Consider the following 17,334-nt stretch of genomic DNA (forward strand, 5'->3'; position numbering starts at 1 on the left):
GGCTGTTCTACAAGTCAGCTAATCTGCCCTCAATGTAGCAGTAATTGCTAATCATCTAATTGGATTTTAATGAGTTTGGGGAGGGATGGGACACGGATATAGAGTATTCTCTCCAGCACAAGTCAGACAAACCCACCTAAACACCAGAAACATTACTCAGATGATAAGAGATTTTGACCCGACATAATCCTTCTGACTGACTGAAGAAAACGGTAATATGGTCCTTTTCCTCTACCCTTTCTTTACCCTCTAGCTTTCTATTTTTCCACCCAGGAAAAAGCGGCGCCGGGTCACAGTAGTCCAGTTTTCGGAGGTGACAAACATGTACTCGCACTTCCTCAACTGAGCACAATCCAAGTTAATGTTTTCCCACTTGCCACCGAAGGAATTAGGGTGCACTTTTACCGCTCCCATGTTAATGCCGTTATGTTTTTTGAGGTGTTAGACAACAGGAGACTCCCTCAAAGGAGCACAGTGTCAGTTTTTCTTTTTTTCCCCATTCCACTTGAAGAATCACACACTGGCTCATTGTTTTTTAAAGGTGACAATCAAAAGGATTCACATTCCCTCCTGTTTTCCCTTTTCCACACTTTTGTTTTCCTCCTTGCAATTAAGGAACTGGAATATATATTTTTTTGATAATTAAAACAAGTCATATAAAAATATATTCATTGATACCTCTACTTATGAAAAAAAACAAAAAAACAGAGAGTTGTCGATCGAAGTGTAGAGAGGTTGTCAACCAAGATGTAATGCTACTGCGACAATTTCAAAATAAAATCATGGAGACAGAAAATCTATTGGCGTTTTGGGGGATTTTATAACTTTGATCTTCTTTTTGTATATTGGAACAACCTGAAAAGCATTCGTAAGTAGAGCTACCACTGTATATCAAATTATAATGAATTATTAGTATGTTCTATAAGCCTAATTATATAGTTATTTTATAATTATCATTACATTCATTTTAAACTGCAGAAAAAACAAGTAAAATAGTAATAAGGGAATTTCAGTTTTATCACCTAGTTGGCTCCACATGACAAACCATCAAGTGTGCACATATATGCATTATAATAATCTCATGTGTTCATGTCCTGTGCTATATCCTCCTGGAATGGCCGCAGAGATGTCGCTATGGCAACGGGGGCCTCCCTCCTCTAATAAAGTGGTTGCCATGCCAATAGAGTTGTCCGGGCCTTAGGGTAACTAAAAGCCCAATGTATAGAAGGAAAAACATGAATTATGCTAAACAGTTCATTTTATACTCACTGTGTGACTAAAGACAAAAAAATATAGCATAATGTGAGAAAAAGACTGCAAGGAAAAAACCCTTTAAAATCTCCCCAAATGAATTCACACGCATCATTTCATTTTTGTTGATGAGGAGTCTCAGCTGGATGAAACGCATTCATGCGGTTGTTTGTATTTTGTTGCCCAAGTTTGCCCTTGGTGTGTTTCAGAGGTGCGTCCAGTTGGACCAGGACTGCACGGTGTGGAACGCCAAGCAGCAAATCATCTGCTCGCTCGGCGAGACCTTGTGGGACGTCTTCAACTATGGCCTCTTCCAACCGGCCGGGGAAGGCCGCGACGCCAAATTCTTGGAGGAGGAAAGAACCTTGTGGGAATACTCGCATTCTTTTGAGAAAGGTGTTCCTTACTTGGAGGTAGGTAATGGCATCCTGGCTACATATAATTGATCCGAAATGTATTTGGTTCTATGATTGTTTGAATTTGAAGTCGCTAAAAAGCTCTGATAAGCCTGAAAATGCATGACTCCGCAATGAAAAGTGAACCATGGTGTCGCAGCACCCTCTGTGGATGAAACTCATGTTAGCAACATTTTGTTATTTCAGATGAGTAAACGCAATGACATCACTTTGATTTTAATGTACAATGTAGTATGATATGGTTATAATAATCATGTATTTATTTGTAAAATGGAGCTTTGTATGTTCTCCAAAATCTTTCTTGAACTCTTTGGCTGTCATTGACATCGATCAAATTGGATTGGCCGTGTATCGCCATCAATGGTAGCCAATAAATTAATAGCCAATTCTCTCTAAGGTATTTATATTATTTTATTTCAAATTTATTTGGTATTATCTTCTCCTCAGTTCCGATACAAAACCCGAGTGTACAAACAAACAAATCTGGACGAAAAGGCTCTTTCCAAACTCTGCACAAAGGTAATTTTCTTCCATGACAATGTGGTTTTTACAACTCCATATCAGGCCTTACATTACTTGCCCTCTTCTCAGGCTAATCTGAAGAAATTCATGGATTGCGTTCAGACTGGAGGACTGGAAAAAATGCTTAAACTCCTAGATAAAGGCCTGGATCCGAATTTTCACGACCAGGAGAGCGGAGGTAGTCCGTGGTCATGTTTCTCTGTCATTGTTATTGAGTAAACCAAAGCATTTTTTCAGATTTATTTGTGTCCCCCCCCACACACACACACACAGAAACCCCATTAACCATAGCCGCGCAGTCAGGGCTTACAGCGGAAGGCCTCAAGGTTCTGATTCAGGGCGGAGCCCATTTGGACTTCCAAAGCCGAGACGGCCTGACCGCCGTGCACAAAGCGGTCCGGCTTCACAATCACGGCGGTCTGCTGGTAAGGTGCCATTATTTTCTCTCCGCTCCTTGATTCTACGGTGTAAATCCATGCAGTTTTGCCGGCTGGCCAGGCTCTGCTGTCGCTAGGATCCTCGCCAAACTACAAAGACCGCAGTGGCTTGACCCCGTTGTACCACAGCGTGCTGATAGGGGGCGACACCTCCTGCTGCGAGACGCTGCTTTATTACGGAGCCAAGTTGGGGACCAGGGATGAGAACGGATGGGATGAAACCCATCAGGTACGCTTGATATAGAGCACTGGGGTCTGTTTTTATGTGGTTTCCTGTCCTATTTTAGGGGTTTGCAAAGTAGTCACACAACGTGTGGCTCTTTTTGTCCTTTGACTGTGACTTTAAATGAGTTTAGCACAGGTGTACTGAATGATAATTCCCTGCCAGCCCTCCCAGTGAGTGACAAGTTCATTAAATTCCCATCAGAAGGATGAAAAGAGATAAACACTGTAATTGGATGTCTACCATCATCACTCGCCTTATGACCATGTCGCAAGTCACCTGTCATGAAAATAAATAACAGATGTCATTAAGTGTCATTCAGTAAAATCATGTCTCTTTCAAATGTCTTTGACATGACAGGGTCAGGACACTTAATGACATCTGACAGGTGTCGTGTGATGATTATGATTTAGTATGTCAATAGATTTATTTGACTTCATGATGGAATAATCATATTTATTTTAATTTTTTTAAATATTATATAATGTAACAGTATAGCAAAGCGTACCGTTGTGTAGCCTAATGTAACAATATAACAACAACATAGTGTAACATACGACATAGCGTAACATACTTTAATGCCATCCTATGTCATGTGCATATATGACAAACAGCATAACAGCAAGGCATTAAAATAATTGAACATACTGTTATGCAATGCTGCATGATGTACATAATATATCATAACATAACTGCATAAAGTAATGTAAAATTCTGCAATGCTATGGTACGTTACTTTACCATGCTAGCACAGCATAGCAGCAGCAAGATGACATAGTATTTTTATTTTTATTTTTTTACATTATCGGGATTGTCAGGATAAGTGGTTCAGAAAATGAATGAATATGAATTAAATTGTATTGTTATTGTTTGAATTGCCCTGGAATATCTGATCATATCTGCCCTTTTAAGTTGAACAATTCCTTAAAATGAACTGGTTCTGGATTTTTTATAATTCAAATTAATTCATTATAATTTTATCAAATTATCCTTGCACTCTTCATACATATTTGAATATACTGTAAATAAGTTCATTGGTGTTCAGCCACATCTTATTTGGCTGTTTTTCCCCCCTACATTAGAGGGAGAATTTTTAAAAACCAATTTTTCATGGGAAAAAAATAAGCTCTTATGACAAAGTGAAAATGTATCCACTTTTAAAATGTCAAGTAGATGTAAAAATAAATACTCAAGTAAATTTACTCCATGACATTTGCAGTTGCGTCATTTCAACCACTCTTTTGCCCTTCATGCACTCATCTTTCCATCATTTCTCCTTCCTCACAATAGCACAGAGACGAAGAGGAGTTTGGAATGGAAGAAATACACAAGGTATAGCATCATCTCACCATTCATGGAGCCTTTCAAGGCTCGCACACTATATAATACTTGTTTGCTTTTCAACTCATGACTCATCTTGCTGCTAATTACAGCCAATGCGTAGAAATGATGTGTGTGGAGCTGGTTGTCATGGTTTTTTCCTCTTTTTTTAATTTCAGTTTGCATCGTGAGTAAAATATGAGGAAACCTCTCGGATGGCTAAAAGCTCTAACTCAAGGGTGTCAAACTCAATCAAAACTGAAAAATACAACTAATAATTTTAATGAAAAATAAAGTCCCTGATTTAAAAAAAAAAAAAAATTTCTTGATTAATTTTCATGAAATTGACTTTCACGGGTTTATTGATTAATTTTGAAGGATGTGGAGTGTAGTATCTGTCTCCTGGGCCTCGAGTTTGGTACACGGTCGATTGGTCGCCCGGAAGGTTATTGATAATTACCATTTAAATCGTTGCTCAAATTCCCTAAATACAAACTGCGAATTACTATTTAGTCATACTTAATGCCCTATTTATTATCAGGCTAAAGAAAAGCTCAAAATTTTAAATTTCCCGTACTTTTATTGTGTTTTTTTGGAGAACTTGTTAAGACCCTGACTGATGTAACTTCTTAAAGGGACAACGCATGTACATACAAACTCTTATATACACTCACACGTCCGCTCAGTGAAACTGCTCAGGGCCATTGTTGACTTTTATTGATGCATAGACCGTGTTGTTTTACCTTGTTTTGTCGCCGGTCTTTTGGTCGCCCGTTGTTTGGGTCCGGGCGACCAAAAGACCGACGACCAATCGACCGCACACGTTGAGTTTGACTCCTGTTTTTTACCTGACTTTTTTGTGTTGACCTGTTCTTTACCTGACATCCTTGTGTTGAATTCATTGAATCCGAATTTTGCTCTCCAATTTCTTTTCTAAGGCTTGCCAGAATGGTTTCGCCCAACATTTGGAGCATCTGCTGTTTTACGGGGCGGACGCATCCTCTCGGAACGCCTCGGGGAATACCGCGCTTCACATCTCGGCCCTGTACAACAAAGCAAGTAGAACGAATAATCCAAAGACCAAAAGGAGCAAATGAAGGCTGATTCTTATTTGCCACTTATATTTACATGTTACTAGGAAAGCTGTGTTCGGGTTCTTTTGTACAGGGGAGCAAATAGGGAGGCAAAGAACAAACATGGTCAGACACCTTTTCAGGTAAGCTGTTTGTATGTTGCCCACGCATTAACTTTATATAACACTCAAAATTAAGGATCACATCAAAAATCAGAATGACATTATTGATATTTTTTAAATTTACACATTTACGAAACCACATGTGCATATGCACATGTTTCTGTGGTACGTGTCTACTCATGATTATTCTACATTGAATAGTACATCACAGTTCAAATGGATTTGACATCTATCGCTGTCAATGGGTTAACTTTGTAACTTTGAAATTGTCTCTTTTTGTAGCTGGCTGTCATATCGGGTCACTTTGAACTCGGGGAAATCATCAAAAATCACAAAGATTCAGACATAGGTGAGTTATTCATTCTTTTTCATGTTTATCCTTCTTCTCTTCATTTCAATGTGTGACATTTTCTTTTTAGTTCCCTTTTTGGAGTCGCCAAAATTCGTCCCCAAGAGGAAGGAAAGCGTCCATACGCTGCCTCTTCCTTCACTTCATTCTCACCCGTTGCTGCGCGCTAACAGCGACAACACCATGACAAATTCGGATCCAGTGGTGCTTCCTAACAAAGCTGCCACATCTCCCAAACCGTCTCAGGTAGACGAGCGTTTAGAATCCCTGTTTGAATCTGGCCATGATTTGACCACATTCAGCAGATGGATTTTAAAAATTATTTTGTTTTCATAGTTATGCAAAGTAATTATTTTAAAACTAATTCAAATTAGACAGGTTTAATGTTATGATTGTTTATTTTCATCAATTTATTCTCAACCGATCTAATTTTTTATAAAAATTGTCGATACAATATATATATATTATAATAGATTTTATATTTTTATTTTGTTATTTACATTTCATAGTTTTATTGTATTATTATTTTAATTATTGTGAATATGTTATATCATTAGCATAACTTTCAATATAGCTATTATTATATATATTTTTAAAATAAAAGACTAAATACAAAATTATAAAATGTATTCATACAGTATATTAAATGTAATTAGTCATTTTAATTGACCCGTTCATTTTCCTCCGCTAATCCTCACAAGGGTCGAATTATAATTTATTATATTTATGTATTGTTAACTCATGATTTTAATTTCAATACTTTTAGACTGCGGCAAGCAATTACAGTCATTAAAACCTTCTGAAATATTCACGCCTCTTTGATGAGGTGCTACAGTAGTTAGCGATAGTCTAACACAATTGCTATTTTCTAATGAGCTTAGAGGCGGCCAAAAAAGGTGCACATTTTATTCGGAGTTTGCATCTTCTCCCCAGGCTTGCGTTGGTTTTCTCCGGGTACTCCACTTTCCTTCCACATCCCAAAAATATGCATGCTCGGCTGCTTGAACACTCTAAATTGCCCCTAAAGCGTGAATTATGAATACGCTGTGGTAAACAATAGCCTTTTTAGCCCTGAATTAAAGAGTCTAACAGTTTGAGTACACTATAAAAATGTAACAAATCCCTGAGGTAACCTGAGTTCCACCCCTTATTTCTTATTTATTTGTTGGTTCCTCTCATCTATGCTTACCAGGTCAATTTTCCCCACATCCGTCCTTGTTTAGGGCCAGCGCAGGTCCTCGGTAGGCTACCGCAGCTCCAGCAGCCCTCGCAACCGCACCCGTTCTCCGTCACGAGGAAGAGGAGGCCAGAGCGACACGGAGGAGCGGCACCGGCAGCCGCGAGGCAGGCAGGGGTAAGGAGAACCTCCCGTCCCCCCCCCTGGAGACCCCAGGCTTCTCTCCTCTATCTAATCAGGTCCTTCTGCTTCCATTTATAAACCCTGCTGAGCGTTACTCGCTCCACTTCTACTCTATTTTCCCACTAATTATAACCGCCGGAATGTCACGTTGTCGCGTCTGGAGAGTCGGTCTCACGGTCGGGGCGCGTGTCCGCAGGACGACCCCTTCGGGCGGCGGGGGAGGTCAAGTGAAGCGAATGTATAGCGCCGTGCCGGGGAGAGTTTACGTGGCCACGAGGGCGCACGCTGCCACCGGAGAGAGACAGCTGTCACTCAACAAAGGGGACAAAGTTAAAGGTGAGAGTGATCCGTGGTGCACTCATCCAAGAGTGATGGCTGACTCACAAATGACAGACGAGAGAGGCACTCAACTGTTTGGCGTGTTGGAATATAAACCTTTTGGACACAGTCGTCACTACATTTTTTTCAAACGTTAGCGTTAGCTCATTCACTGCCTGCCCAGGTCTATTGGATTGGATTGGATAACTTTATTTAATCCAATCCAATTGGATAACTTTATTCATCCCGTATTCGGGAAATTTTGTTGTCACAGTGGCAAGAGGGTGAGGATGCAGAAATAGGAAAGGCTTTTTAGACATAAATAGATAGGTAACAAGTAAGTTAATAAACAAATAAATACATGAATAAATATATAAATAAATAAGTGTGTTGCTGAAATACACATATATATATATACATATACGTATATGTATACGTGTACATATACGTGTACGTATACGTGTACATACACGTATATGTACACATACATACACATAGATGTACATGCATGCATACGGTAAGTCCAGATTGAAGTTATGGGTTGTTTGAATTGATATCTGATTTCTCCTCGTTTCATTATTTTTTTTCCATTATTATTTTTATTCAGTCATTCATTCATTTTCTGAACCAAGTGGATCATGTGAATTTGTGAACAGGAAACAATTTTGTACAAAAAAATACTGCCAAACTAAGAGATTTGATGTGATGTTTTAAAGTGGAATGTGAATGTAGTAAAATTTGGATACAAACAAAACAACAAATTGTAAGGGTTTTGTACAAAAAAGGTTTGAACAGATTCCACATTTACATTTAAAATTGAAAAATTATAAACCCGAATTTGATTTTTTTTTTAAACGCTAGCCATCAAACTGAAATATTTTAGTTCACATTACAGAGTAAAGTAAATAAATTCCATTTTTTCCCTGCCAGTATTAAGTGTAGGAGAAGGAGGCTACTGGGAAGGAACAGTGAAAGGTCGCTCTGGTTGGTTCCCCGCTGACTGCGTGGAAGAAGTGGCATCTGTCAACAAGGAAAATCGACCGGGTAATATGCTCAAACTTTCCCCACATTTCAGATTCATTTGGAAAATAATTGTTCAGCCTATAGATTCCAGAGGTCGCACATTTAGTTCACATGGTCCCCCAGGGTAGAATTATTCTTGAAGTCACTTTAATCAGGGCCTCGTGTTGCAGATTTTTTTTAAAAAGCCACATGCTGCAAAAAATAAAAATTAAAATAAATGAAGGGTTCAAATGTGCTAAATCAGAGGTTTTTAAAGTGTGGTTAGAGTACCAGCAGTGGTTATTAAGGTTCTCTCCAGTAATATGCAAAAGATGGACGTAACTGATTTGGCTAAACGATTCAATTTATTTTGACTTAACATTATTCAATCCATCATGGACCATGGCGTTTTCTTTCATTTTTGTTTATTTTTTATTAATGACAGGGTGGTCAGAATGGATTGGAAGTCTATCATCAAAAATAGCAGCAAATGAGCTAAAAGGCTAGCGCCCAATGTATTGTATTTTTGGAATATGTGTTGATAATGTGGGACAAGTTGCTTCCCATACATAAAATTATTGGAAAAAAAATACTGCAAAAATTTGTAAACAAAATAAGTTGTCACTTTCAATTTAATGGCAGCCAATCCGTTAATGTTGATCTAGAAGTAGACCACAGAAGTCATTTTTTTTCCAGGTAGTACAGTAGATTTAAAAATAAATACGCATATGTTAACCTTACAGAGACGCGGACCGGAAAATCTAGGAGGAAGCTTTTCCGAAATGTCACAGTCGGCGCCTATGATGACAACGATGGTCCAAGGTAAGATTCCTCTTGAGGGTTGACAATTTGCAATTTGGTAAATTGCAATCTTGTTATTTAATGCTTTTAAAATGTCCTCCAAATTGGTAGTAGGCTTCTGTTCACAGAAATGTATACTGTGAAATATGAAAATGTTATCTCTGATGAAGGGTCACATATTTTTGCACCGAATCCGAGTCACCCTTCAATAATTTATTTGGGAGAAAAACATACTTTTTTTTAACTTTACCAGGATTTTTAAAAATGTTCATAAATTATGTAAATTAAATTCAAGGTCATATTCTGGGTTTTAATATTTTACCTTTAGAAATGTTATTACATCCAAAAAGTAGGAATAAATAAAGTATTTTGTTGTTGTTGTTTAATTAGAGGAAAGGAAAACAAAAAAGTAGTATCTATAATATAAGGCATTAAATTGCTAAGATCTAAAATTCAGTAAGACTTTGTTTATCGCGTCTAATAGGTTTCAAGACCTGCCGCAATAGGTGAATAACCGCGATGTAGGGACAGTGAATTTTGAAACCTTCCCTGTACTGTTATTTATCTCCTGATGGTAGAGACTGAACCCCTAGTGGCCAGTAAAATACTCTCCAATTCTGGCTGTGAAAGACTATTTTTTTAAGACACTTAGTGGTTTATCGCGCTCACGTAGTCAGGACTCAGAGTATGCTTTTAAAATTATGCTTTTAGCACTGTCACATAGTGTTATGTATAAGATAGCGTCACCACATCCATTCCATGATTCCAATCACTGTTATTAACGTGATATCAAACAAAGTAGCTGGACTAAGTGCTGGGCCGAGTGAAATATTAGCAGTTCACTGACGTCAAGGCATGGGTTCGAAATCTCGTCCATTACGGACCCTTAGGTTTTTGCTTTTCTTTTTTTTCCCACTATGTAATCCTCTATGGAAAAATTTTGTTCCAAGATACGAAAAAAAATCCCCCAAAATGAAATCCAACATATATGTGTATATATACCGTATTTTCACGACTATACGGCGCATCGTATTTTTAGCCGTAGTGTCAATAACGAGTGCTATTTCTGTATTTTACACACAAAGGACGCACCGTTTTTATAGACGCAACCAGGCATGGCAAAACATACACCAGCTTAAACATACACGCTACACCCACACGCTAAAAACACGTTTTTAAAAAGGCAACAGAAGCAAAACTGAGTTCGGTTGTACTTTATTTAGCCATTTCACAATGTACTCACCTCATCATCACCCACAAATCCATCAAAGTCCTCATTTTCTGTATCCGAATTGAACAATTGTCCAAATGAGTCATCGAAAATGCTGAGTTTTATACGTTCGTCCGGGCGGCCACAATCCATTCGCAAATAGTAGCTAGCGTAACTATTCCAACGCTGCTTTCCATGCTTCGTAAAGCTGTGTTGATGTCGATGTATACAGGCCACAATCCATTGGGTGTATTGACAAAAGAACTACATATCCCAGCAGTCACTGCACAGTACTTTTTCTACGGGGAAAATAGTAGAGTCGGGGGCTGCTTGCCGTAGTTGTGAGAGCTGTAGAGGATGGTGTACCCTATCGATCGATTGATTTATTTTATTTTATTGTGATAACAATTTTAGTATTGGTCCATATATAAAGCGCACTGGATTATAAGGCGCCCTGTCTATTTTGGAGAAAATTTAAGACTTTTATGTGCGCCTTATAGTTGTGAAAATACGGTATTTATGTATTTCTTGTGAGAAATTTCCCTCAGATATTTGTTCACAGTTGCAGGTTGTGAGCTAATTAGCCTAACACGCCAGGCAGTTGTAATACATTTTTTTAATTTTGTTTTTTTACATCAGGCAGTGCATATTTCGCTTGGGAGCCGTTGTATGTACGAATATGTCTTTGGGAGTAAATACATCATGTTGGTGATGGTGAGTCATAAATAGGCTGAGCGGTTGTTGCGTCCTTGAGCTAGCGAGCAGAACCTACCCTAGGATTTTACACTCTCTTTCTTGTATGCTAACGGGCCCCGCTTTCGCAACGAGGTGACATGTTCTGTCAAAAATGGTTGGGCATCGCAGCGAGAAGTGTTTCTGAAGAAAAGCTCAAATTGGCAGGTGTGCTTGTGGAAGTCTGAGAAGGGAGTCAGCTGTTAGCCAATCTGTGATTGGCTAGGGATCGAGAGCGCACATTTGCGAATGCTATCTTGTTTATTGTCGCCCCCTGCAATCACAAACACAGGCTCGTGTTGTCAAACTCCTCCATTGTCTCCAGTATGGTTTCTTGTAGAAAGCTATTTGGACATTTCTAGTGAAATGTCGTAAAGTAGTGGAAAAATGTCGTGAGTAAGACATTCGTGGTGCTACTTGTTATATGTATGTATAACAAGATTACTTGAAGCCTTTCAGGAACAGTCACAGACAAATAGGATCAGTAGGTGGGGACACTTTGAATTGGTGGCCAGCCAATATCAGGGCACAAGGAGACAAATATCTATAGTAATAGTAATATACATTAACACTCATCCACATTTTTAGGACATATACCCGGGGTGTCAGACTCGGGTTGCTTCGCGGGCCGCTTTAACGTCAACTTGATTTCACGTGGGCTGGACCGTTTTACACATAATATTTACATTTTTTAAATAAATGGATTAAAAGAACTGGATTAAAATCCCTGAATATTCAGTTTTTTATAGATCTAATACAATGTTTATTTTAGCTTTTTTTATATTTTTATATTTTACAAAATTATTTTTGAACTAAAAACAGAAAAAAATGGATTAAAAAATTACAATTATTGATTTAAAAGGGGGAAATCAGGAAATTTAATATGCATCTATACTCTTCATTTTAATTTGATCCTAAAACAGAAAGTCGGCACTCATGATTGACTTTCCCAGGCCAGACAAAATGATGCGGCGGGCCAGATTTGGCCCCCGGGCCGCCACTTTGACATATACAGTCCTTTATTTATATCTGGGTTAAAGATCTCTAATGTGATCACTGTAAAGCAACCATTGTGCCTGAAAGTATTCATATACATCAGTCTTAAAAATCAAAACTAATAGTCAGAAGTAGTAATAGATAATTAGATATCTTGAGATTTGAGCAAAAAGATGGATCCTACCTACTTTGTTGCTTCTGTTCATAGTGGATAGTTTTAGGTTGAAGCACTACTTGATACATTTAACATTTGTGGCAGGTCGGAAATCCAGTGAATAGGGGAAAAGCTGTCGTCATTGTTGTTGTATTTCTCTCCAAACGATTTAAAATACATATATGATGTCGAAATGGTAATATAAAATAGCCCATATCACGATAGATTTTTTTTCTTTCATATCGTACAGCAGTAGAGCACTGAACACAATCTCTGAGGGCTTCCCAGACCTGCTCCCCCCTCCTCCTCTCTGTCCTCTACTGTGGTTGCCTGGGAGTCAGTGAGTGAGTGAGTGAGTGAGGGAGGAGGAAGAGGAAGGGAGGAGGAAGAAGATGAGAGAGGAAGAGGAAGGCAATGGAGGGATGCGGCGAGAGAGTCCGCTCTCTCGCCCTCTCCCTCTCTCCTCGGTGGCCGTCACTGGGCCCCAGAAACAGCAGAGTGTGGTTCATTTACAGGTAGCGGCTGTTTCCTCCTTCATTGGCTGGCTATGGATGTGAAGAGAGGACAATGGAGAGAGGGGAGAGGTAGATGATGACGTTTCTCACAGGCCGTGTCTTTTCAAAAAAAAAAAATAATGATAATAATTCTTCAAAGAGCAAATTGGTGTGCCGTACGCGTCTTTTTCCTTGGCGCAGCTCTGGCGTTGTCTGTTCAATGTACCACTTGCATGCTTGTGTGTGGTTAACATTGACGCGTTTCACTCAGACGATGTGGGTGGATTAAATACTGAGGAGGTTTTTCATTCATAGGGATTTGGCGGTTTCTACCTGTCTTTTGAAATAGCTCTTGTATAATTGATGTGTGTGTGTGTGTGTGGAGGGATTACCGTGAAGATTCATTTCTATGTGTTCATGTGCATACCTATGCGTTAAGAAATAATCTTGCTTTTTTAAAAAAAAATCATTTGCTCCAAAAATCATTTCGTTTTTTTTTTTCATGAAAGCATTTTAAAGAATAATTTAACATGTATTTTGTTTGTGTGGTAGCACATCAAACATCACCCATGTGCCTCTACTAAATATTTCATACCTCTCTAGTGGCGTTTCTCAGACATCGTTGCATGTGTGTCAAACTCAAGGCCCGGGGGCTGGGTTTTTTCTGCTATTTTACAATGACCAAGTAAATAAGAAAAGGCGTTTTCTGTTTTTCCTTTTTTTTTCATTAAAAAGAATGTAAGTAAATTAAAAAAACAAATACAAAAAAAATAATATTTGCTATTAAAAACCTGAATAAAAATGAATTAGCACGATTTTATGTCAACAACAAGCACTCGATCGATTCGCCATACTCATAATTGAAAAACTTTCTTCCACCATTCTGGAAATCCTTCCCAAAAAAAATCAACATTTGTTTTGAATGCTCACAGTAGCTAAATGAGTGAGCAAATGTCTCACCTGGAGGACCGCCGACGTCACCAGCCAGTGTTCCCCCTTCCTTGCTTTTGGTCTACCCACTCCTTGTTACTTTGATCTTCCAAGAAAGATTGCACGATGGAGGACATTGTGAGAGGAAAAAAAGAATAAGGTGTGAGGAACAGATGGCTGGAAGGCGGCTAAGCGTTAGCGAACCAGCAATGTCGATGGAGAACGTGCTAGGGATGGACCTCAGTCGGGGGAAACGTGTTGTCGTTTTCAGTTTTGTGCTCGAAATATGGATTCGTGTATCGATTTTCGGGATTCGGCAGGAAGCATTTTTGTACAGTTTTACTGTGGTTAGGATGGAAAAGGCAAGCAGCTAGCTAAAATTAGATGGGTTCTGTTTTGGAGGGATCACAAACATTCTTCGATTCTCTCCTTCCAGTCAAAATGTATTGGACTTCTAGTCCCGTCTATGGCAGCCAATGAGTTAAATGAGTGCCGTGGAAGGGTTAGAAGCAAAATATAATCTTTGCATGAATGGGGTTAAAGTTCAAATGTTTTATGTTTGAACATGAACATTTTCACATTGGATTGGATGTTTTTTGCCAACATGGGAGTCAAGCATGGTCATTTACAGGCCATTTGAAACGGACTGGATGTCTCTTGGTCTTGCGTGATCGTCTCGTTCTGGACTACTAAAGGTCTTGGTATTTTATTGGACTAGAATCCCAAAGATGCCGGTTTTGGCTTGATCTGTACACCCAAATGTTTTGGTCTGGACACAAAAAGAAATCTTAATTTTCTCTTGTCTTTGTCTCAACTTGCAATAATCTCAGTATTGACTTGGTTGGAACATCCAAAAATTCTTGGTAGTCCCCAAAGGTCTTGACCTGGTCTTAGTCTGAACTCACAAAATTCAAAAGTTCTCGCTCTTGTCTGTGTCTGAATTCTTGGTCTGGTCTCTGTCTGGACTCCCAATTTTTTTGTTCTTGTCCTTGTATGCGCTCCCAAAAGTCTTTCTCTTGTCTCTTGTCTTGCCTCTCAAATTTCCAGGCCTGTCTCTGTCTGGATTGCACAAAGTCTTGGTCTCGACTTCCAAAAATGTTCGTCTTGATCTCGGTTTCAATTAGCTCGAATAGTCTCGTCTGGAGCACAACAATAACAAGGTGTTAAACTTAAGTCAAGTGAGTCTGGAGGCTTTCCTCCGCCTCTCTCACTGTGCATCGCTGCTGTTTATTTTGCCAGCGACCTTTCTTTTGCTGCAGTGGTTTCATAATGTGATGCAGTTAAACAGTTTTCCCCTCAAATTGACAAAATGACTTTCCTCTTGCAACAAAAGCCAAATGATTCCACCGTGTTATTGTTTTCCACTCCTCCTTGCAGTGACTACATCATTAAGGAGAAGACAGCACTCCTACAGAAGAAAGACAATGAAGGATTCGGTTTTGTGCTCCGAGGAGCCAAAGGTAAACACCCGCTCAAAATTAATCTCTACTTTTTCTATCATGCCTCCATTCATGCTCGTCTTTTTTGCCCAAACTTCCACAGCTCAGACTCCCATAGAGGAATTCACTCCCACGCCAGCGTTTCCAGCGTTGCAGTACCTGGAATCTGTCGATGAGGGGGGCGTAGCCTGGAGGGCCGGCCTACGGATGGGGGATTTCCTCATCGAGGTGAGTAAAATATCGGTCACATGACCAATATGCAGAAACTATTGGCTGCTCAGCATGTGGTTATAAAACTTACGTTGTAATGACACAGAATTCCATTTTCAGTAACAAAAAAGACAATAACAGCTAGAATGGGATGGTCACAGTGAGACAAAAAAGGTGGAAAAGGGAAAACTGGCCAAATATGTTGGAAATAAAAAATGAATTTAGTTTTTAAGAGTATAAAAATAAGAGGGACACTGACAAGTGGAACGTCGCACTGAGGCACCCCAATATCTTATAAGACAAAGGAGGAAACAAACGGGTGGAAAAGGGAAAACCGGCCAAGTATGTCGGAAATAAAAAAGGAATTTAGTTTTTAAGAGTATAAAAATAAGAGGGACACCTACAAGTGGAACGTTGCACTGAGGGACCCCAATATCTTATAAGACAAAGGGGGAAACAAACAGGTGGAAAAGGGAAAACTGGCCAAGTATGTTGGAAATAAAAAAGGAATTTAGTTTTTAAGAGTATAAAAATAAGAGCGACACCTACAAGTGTAACGTTGCACTGAGGCACCCCAATATCTTGTAAGACAAAGGGGGAAACAAACAGGTGGAAAAGGGAAAACGTCCAAGTATGATAGGAATACACATGGAATTCTAGAACATTAAACAAAGACACTGACAAATACAGGGAGAGGACAGACAGCAAGGTGATTTGATGGGAGACGCCTCAATTCTTTAGACGGGAGAATGGAAAACAAAAGGGTGGAAAAGGGCAAAAAACTCAACTTTCCCAAATGTGTAATATGTATTCATGTTTGCAAATGAGGCAAATATTTGTTTTTCCAGGTGAACGGCCAGAATGTGGTAAAGGTAGGACACCGGCAGGTTGTCAACACCATTCGACAGGGTGGCAACAGCCTAATGGTCAAAGTTGTCATGGTTGCCAGAAACCCCGAGTTGGAAGATACGGTTCGTAAGAAAGGTGAGCAACACAAAATCCAAACTTTTTCCGCGGTGTCTTGCTGACGTGGTCGCTAGTGATGACCGCATGTGTGGACCGGACTTTCTTTCGTTAGCCCCGCAGCAGTCCAAAAGGTTGACTCCCCCGGCCATTGCTCTGCGCTCCAAGTCCATGACATCGGAGCTGGAAGACATGGGTGAGATGACAAAGGCACATGATGGCATGAAATCTAATTGTCTACACCAGGGGTGTCAAACCCAGTTTGGTTGGTGGGCCACATTTGGATATAATATTTAGATATTTTTTTTATAAATTGATTAAAAGAACTGGATTAAAAGCCCTGAATATTCAGTTTTTTATAGATCTAAAACAATGTTTATTTTAGCTTTTTTTAAATATATTTTTAGATTTTACAAAATGATTTTTGAACTAAAAACACAGAAAAAGTGGATTAAAAAATTACAATTACTGATTTAAAAGGGGGAAAATCAGGAAATTTAATATACATCTATACTCTTCATTTGAATTTGATCCTAAAACAGAAAGTCGGCATTCATGATTAACTTTCCCGGGCCACACAAAATAATGCGGTGGGCCAGATTTGGCCCCCGGGCCACCACTTTGTCAGTGGTCTACACTATTCAATATTTGCTATTTAAACACATGGTAATTAGTATATGCTAATACAATCAACATTCTGTTAGTAATTTTGCTTACAAATTCGCCGCAGGCTATAATTAAAGTATAACAAATTAAGTGAGGATATATAAAATGTCTACATAGTGAATTTTTGAAGCTCACACCGTACTGCACGTTTACCGTGGCCTATGAGGAATTAACATGTGATGTCAAAATCGTTTGGACATCTACTGCCGTCAATGGCATTTGATTGACAGAATATTCTTTTCGCCAACAGCGATGGCAAAAGGCAGTTGCGAAAGAGAATGTCAAAGAAGGGCCCATTATTTTTCATTCATTTTTCAATGACAAAAAGTAAAAGTCGATCACAAAA

General features: G+C 39.0%; 1 protein-coding gene across 1 annotated transcript in view; it reads left to right on the forward strand.

The window, feature by feature from the left end:
* Positions 1-17,334, forward strand: part of LOC144093048 (SH3 and multiple ankyrin repeat domains protein 1-like) — a 37,548-nt gene that overhangs the window by 11,370 nt on the left and 8,844 nt on the right. Inside the window, exons 4-21 of the mRNA XM_077626308.1 lie at positions 1,461-1,664; positions 2,115-2,186; positions 2,259-2,367; positions 2,463-2,614; positions 2,688-2,855; positions 4,140-4,181; positions 5,108-5,224; positions 5,308-5,385; positions 5,647-5,713; positions 5,784-5,959; positions 6,937-7,067; positions 7,270-7,409; positions 8,322-8,435; positions 9,137-9,215; positions 15,088-15,170; positions 15,253-15,377; positions 16,208-16,343; positions 16,438-16,518. Coding sequence (XP_077482434.1) covers positions 1,461-1,664; positions 2,115-2,186; positions 2,259-2,367; positions 2,463-2,614; positions 2,688-2,855; positions 4,140-4,181; positions 5,108-5,224; positions 5,308-5,385; positions 5,647-5,713; positions 5,784-5,959; positions 6,937-7,067; positions 7,270-7,409; positions 8,322-8,435; positions 9,137-9,215; positions 15,088-15,170; positions 15,253-15,377; positions 16,208-16,343; positions 16,438-16,518 — 2,074 coding nt within the window. The remainder of the gene's footprint in view (positions 1-1,460; positions 1,665-2,114; positions 2,187-2,258; positions 2,368-2,462; positions 2,615-2,687; positions 2,856-4,139; positions 4,182-5,107; positions 5,225-5,307; positions 5,386-5,646; positions 5,714-5,783; positions 5,960-6,936; positions 7,068-7,269; positions 7,410-8,321; positions 8,436-9,136; positions 9,216-15,087; positions 15,171-15,252; positions 15,378-16,207; positions 16,344-16,437; positions 16,519-17,334) is intronic.

The sequence above is a fragment of the Stigmatopora argus genome, chromosome 18, assembly GCF_051989625.1.
Source record: "Stigmatopora argus isolate UIUO_Sarg chromosome 18, RoL_Sarg_1.0, whole genome shotgun sequence".
NCBI lineage: Eukaryota > Metazoa > Chordata > Actinopteri > Syngnathiformes > Syngnathidae > Stigmatopora > Stigmatopora argus.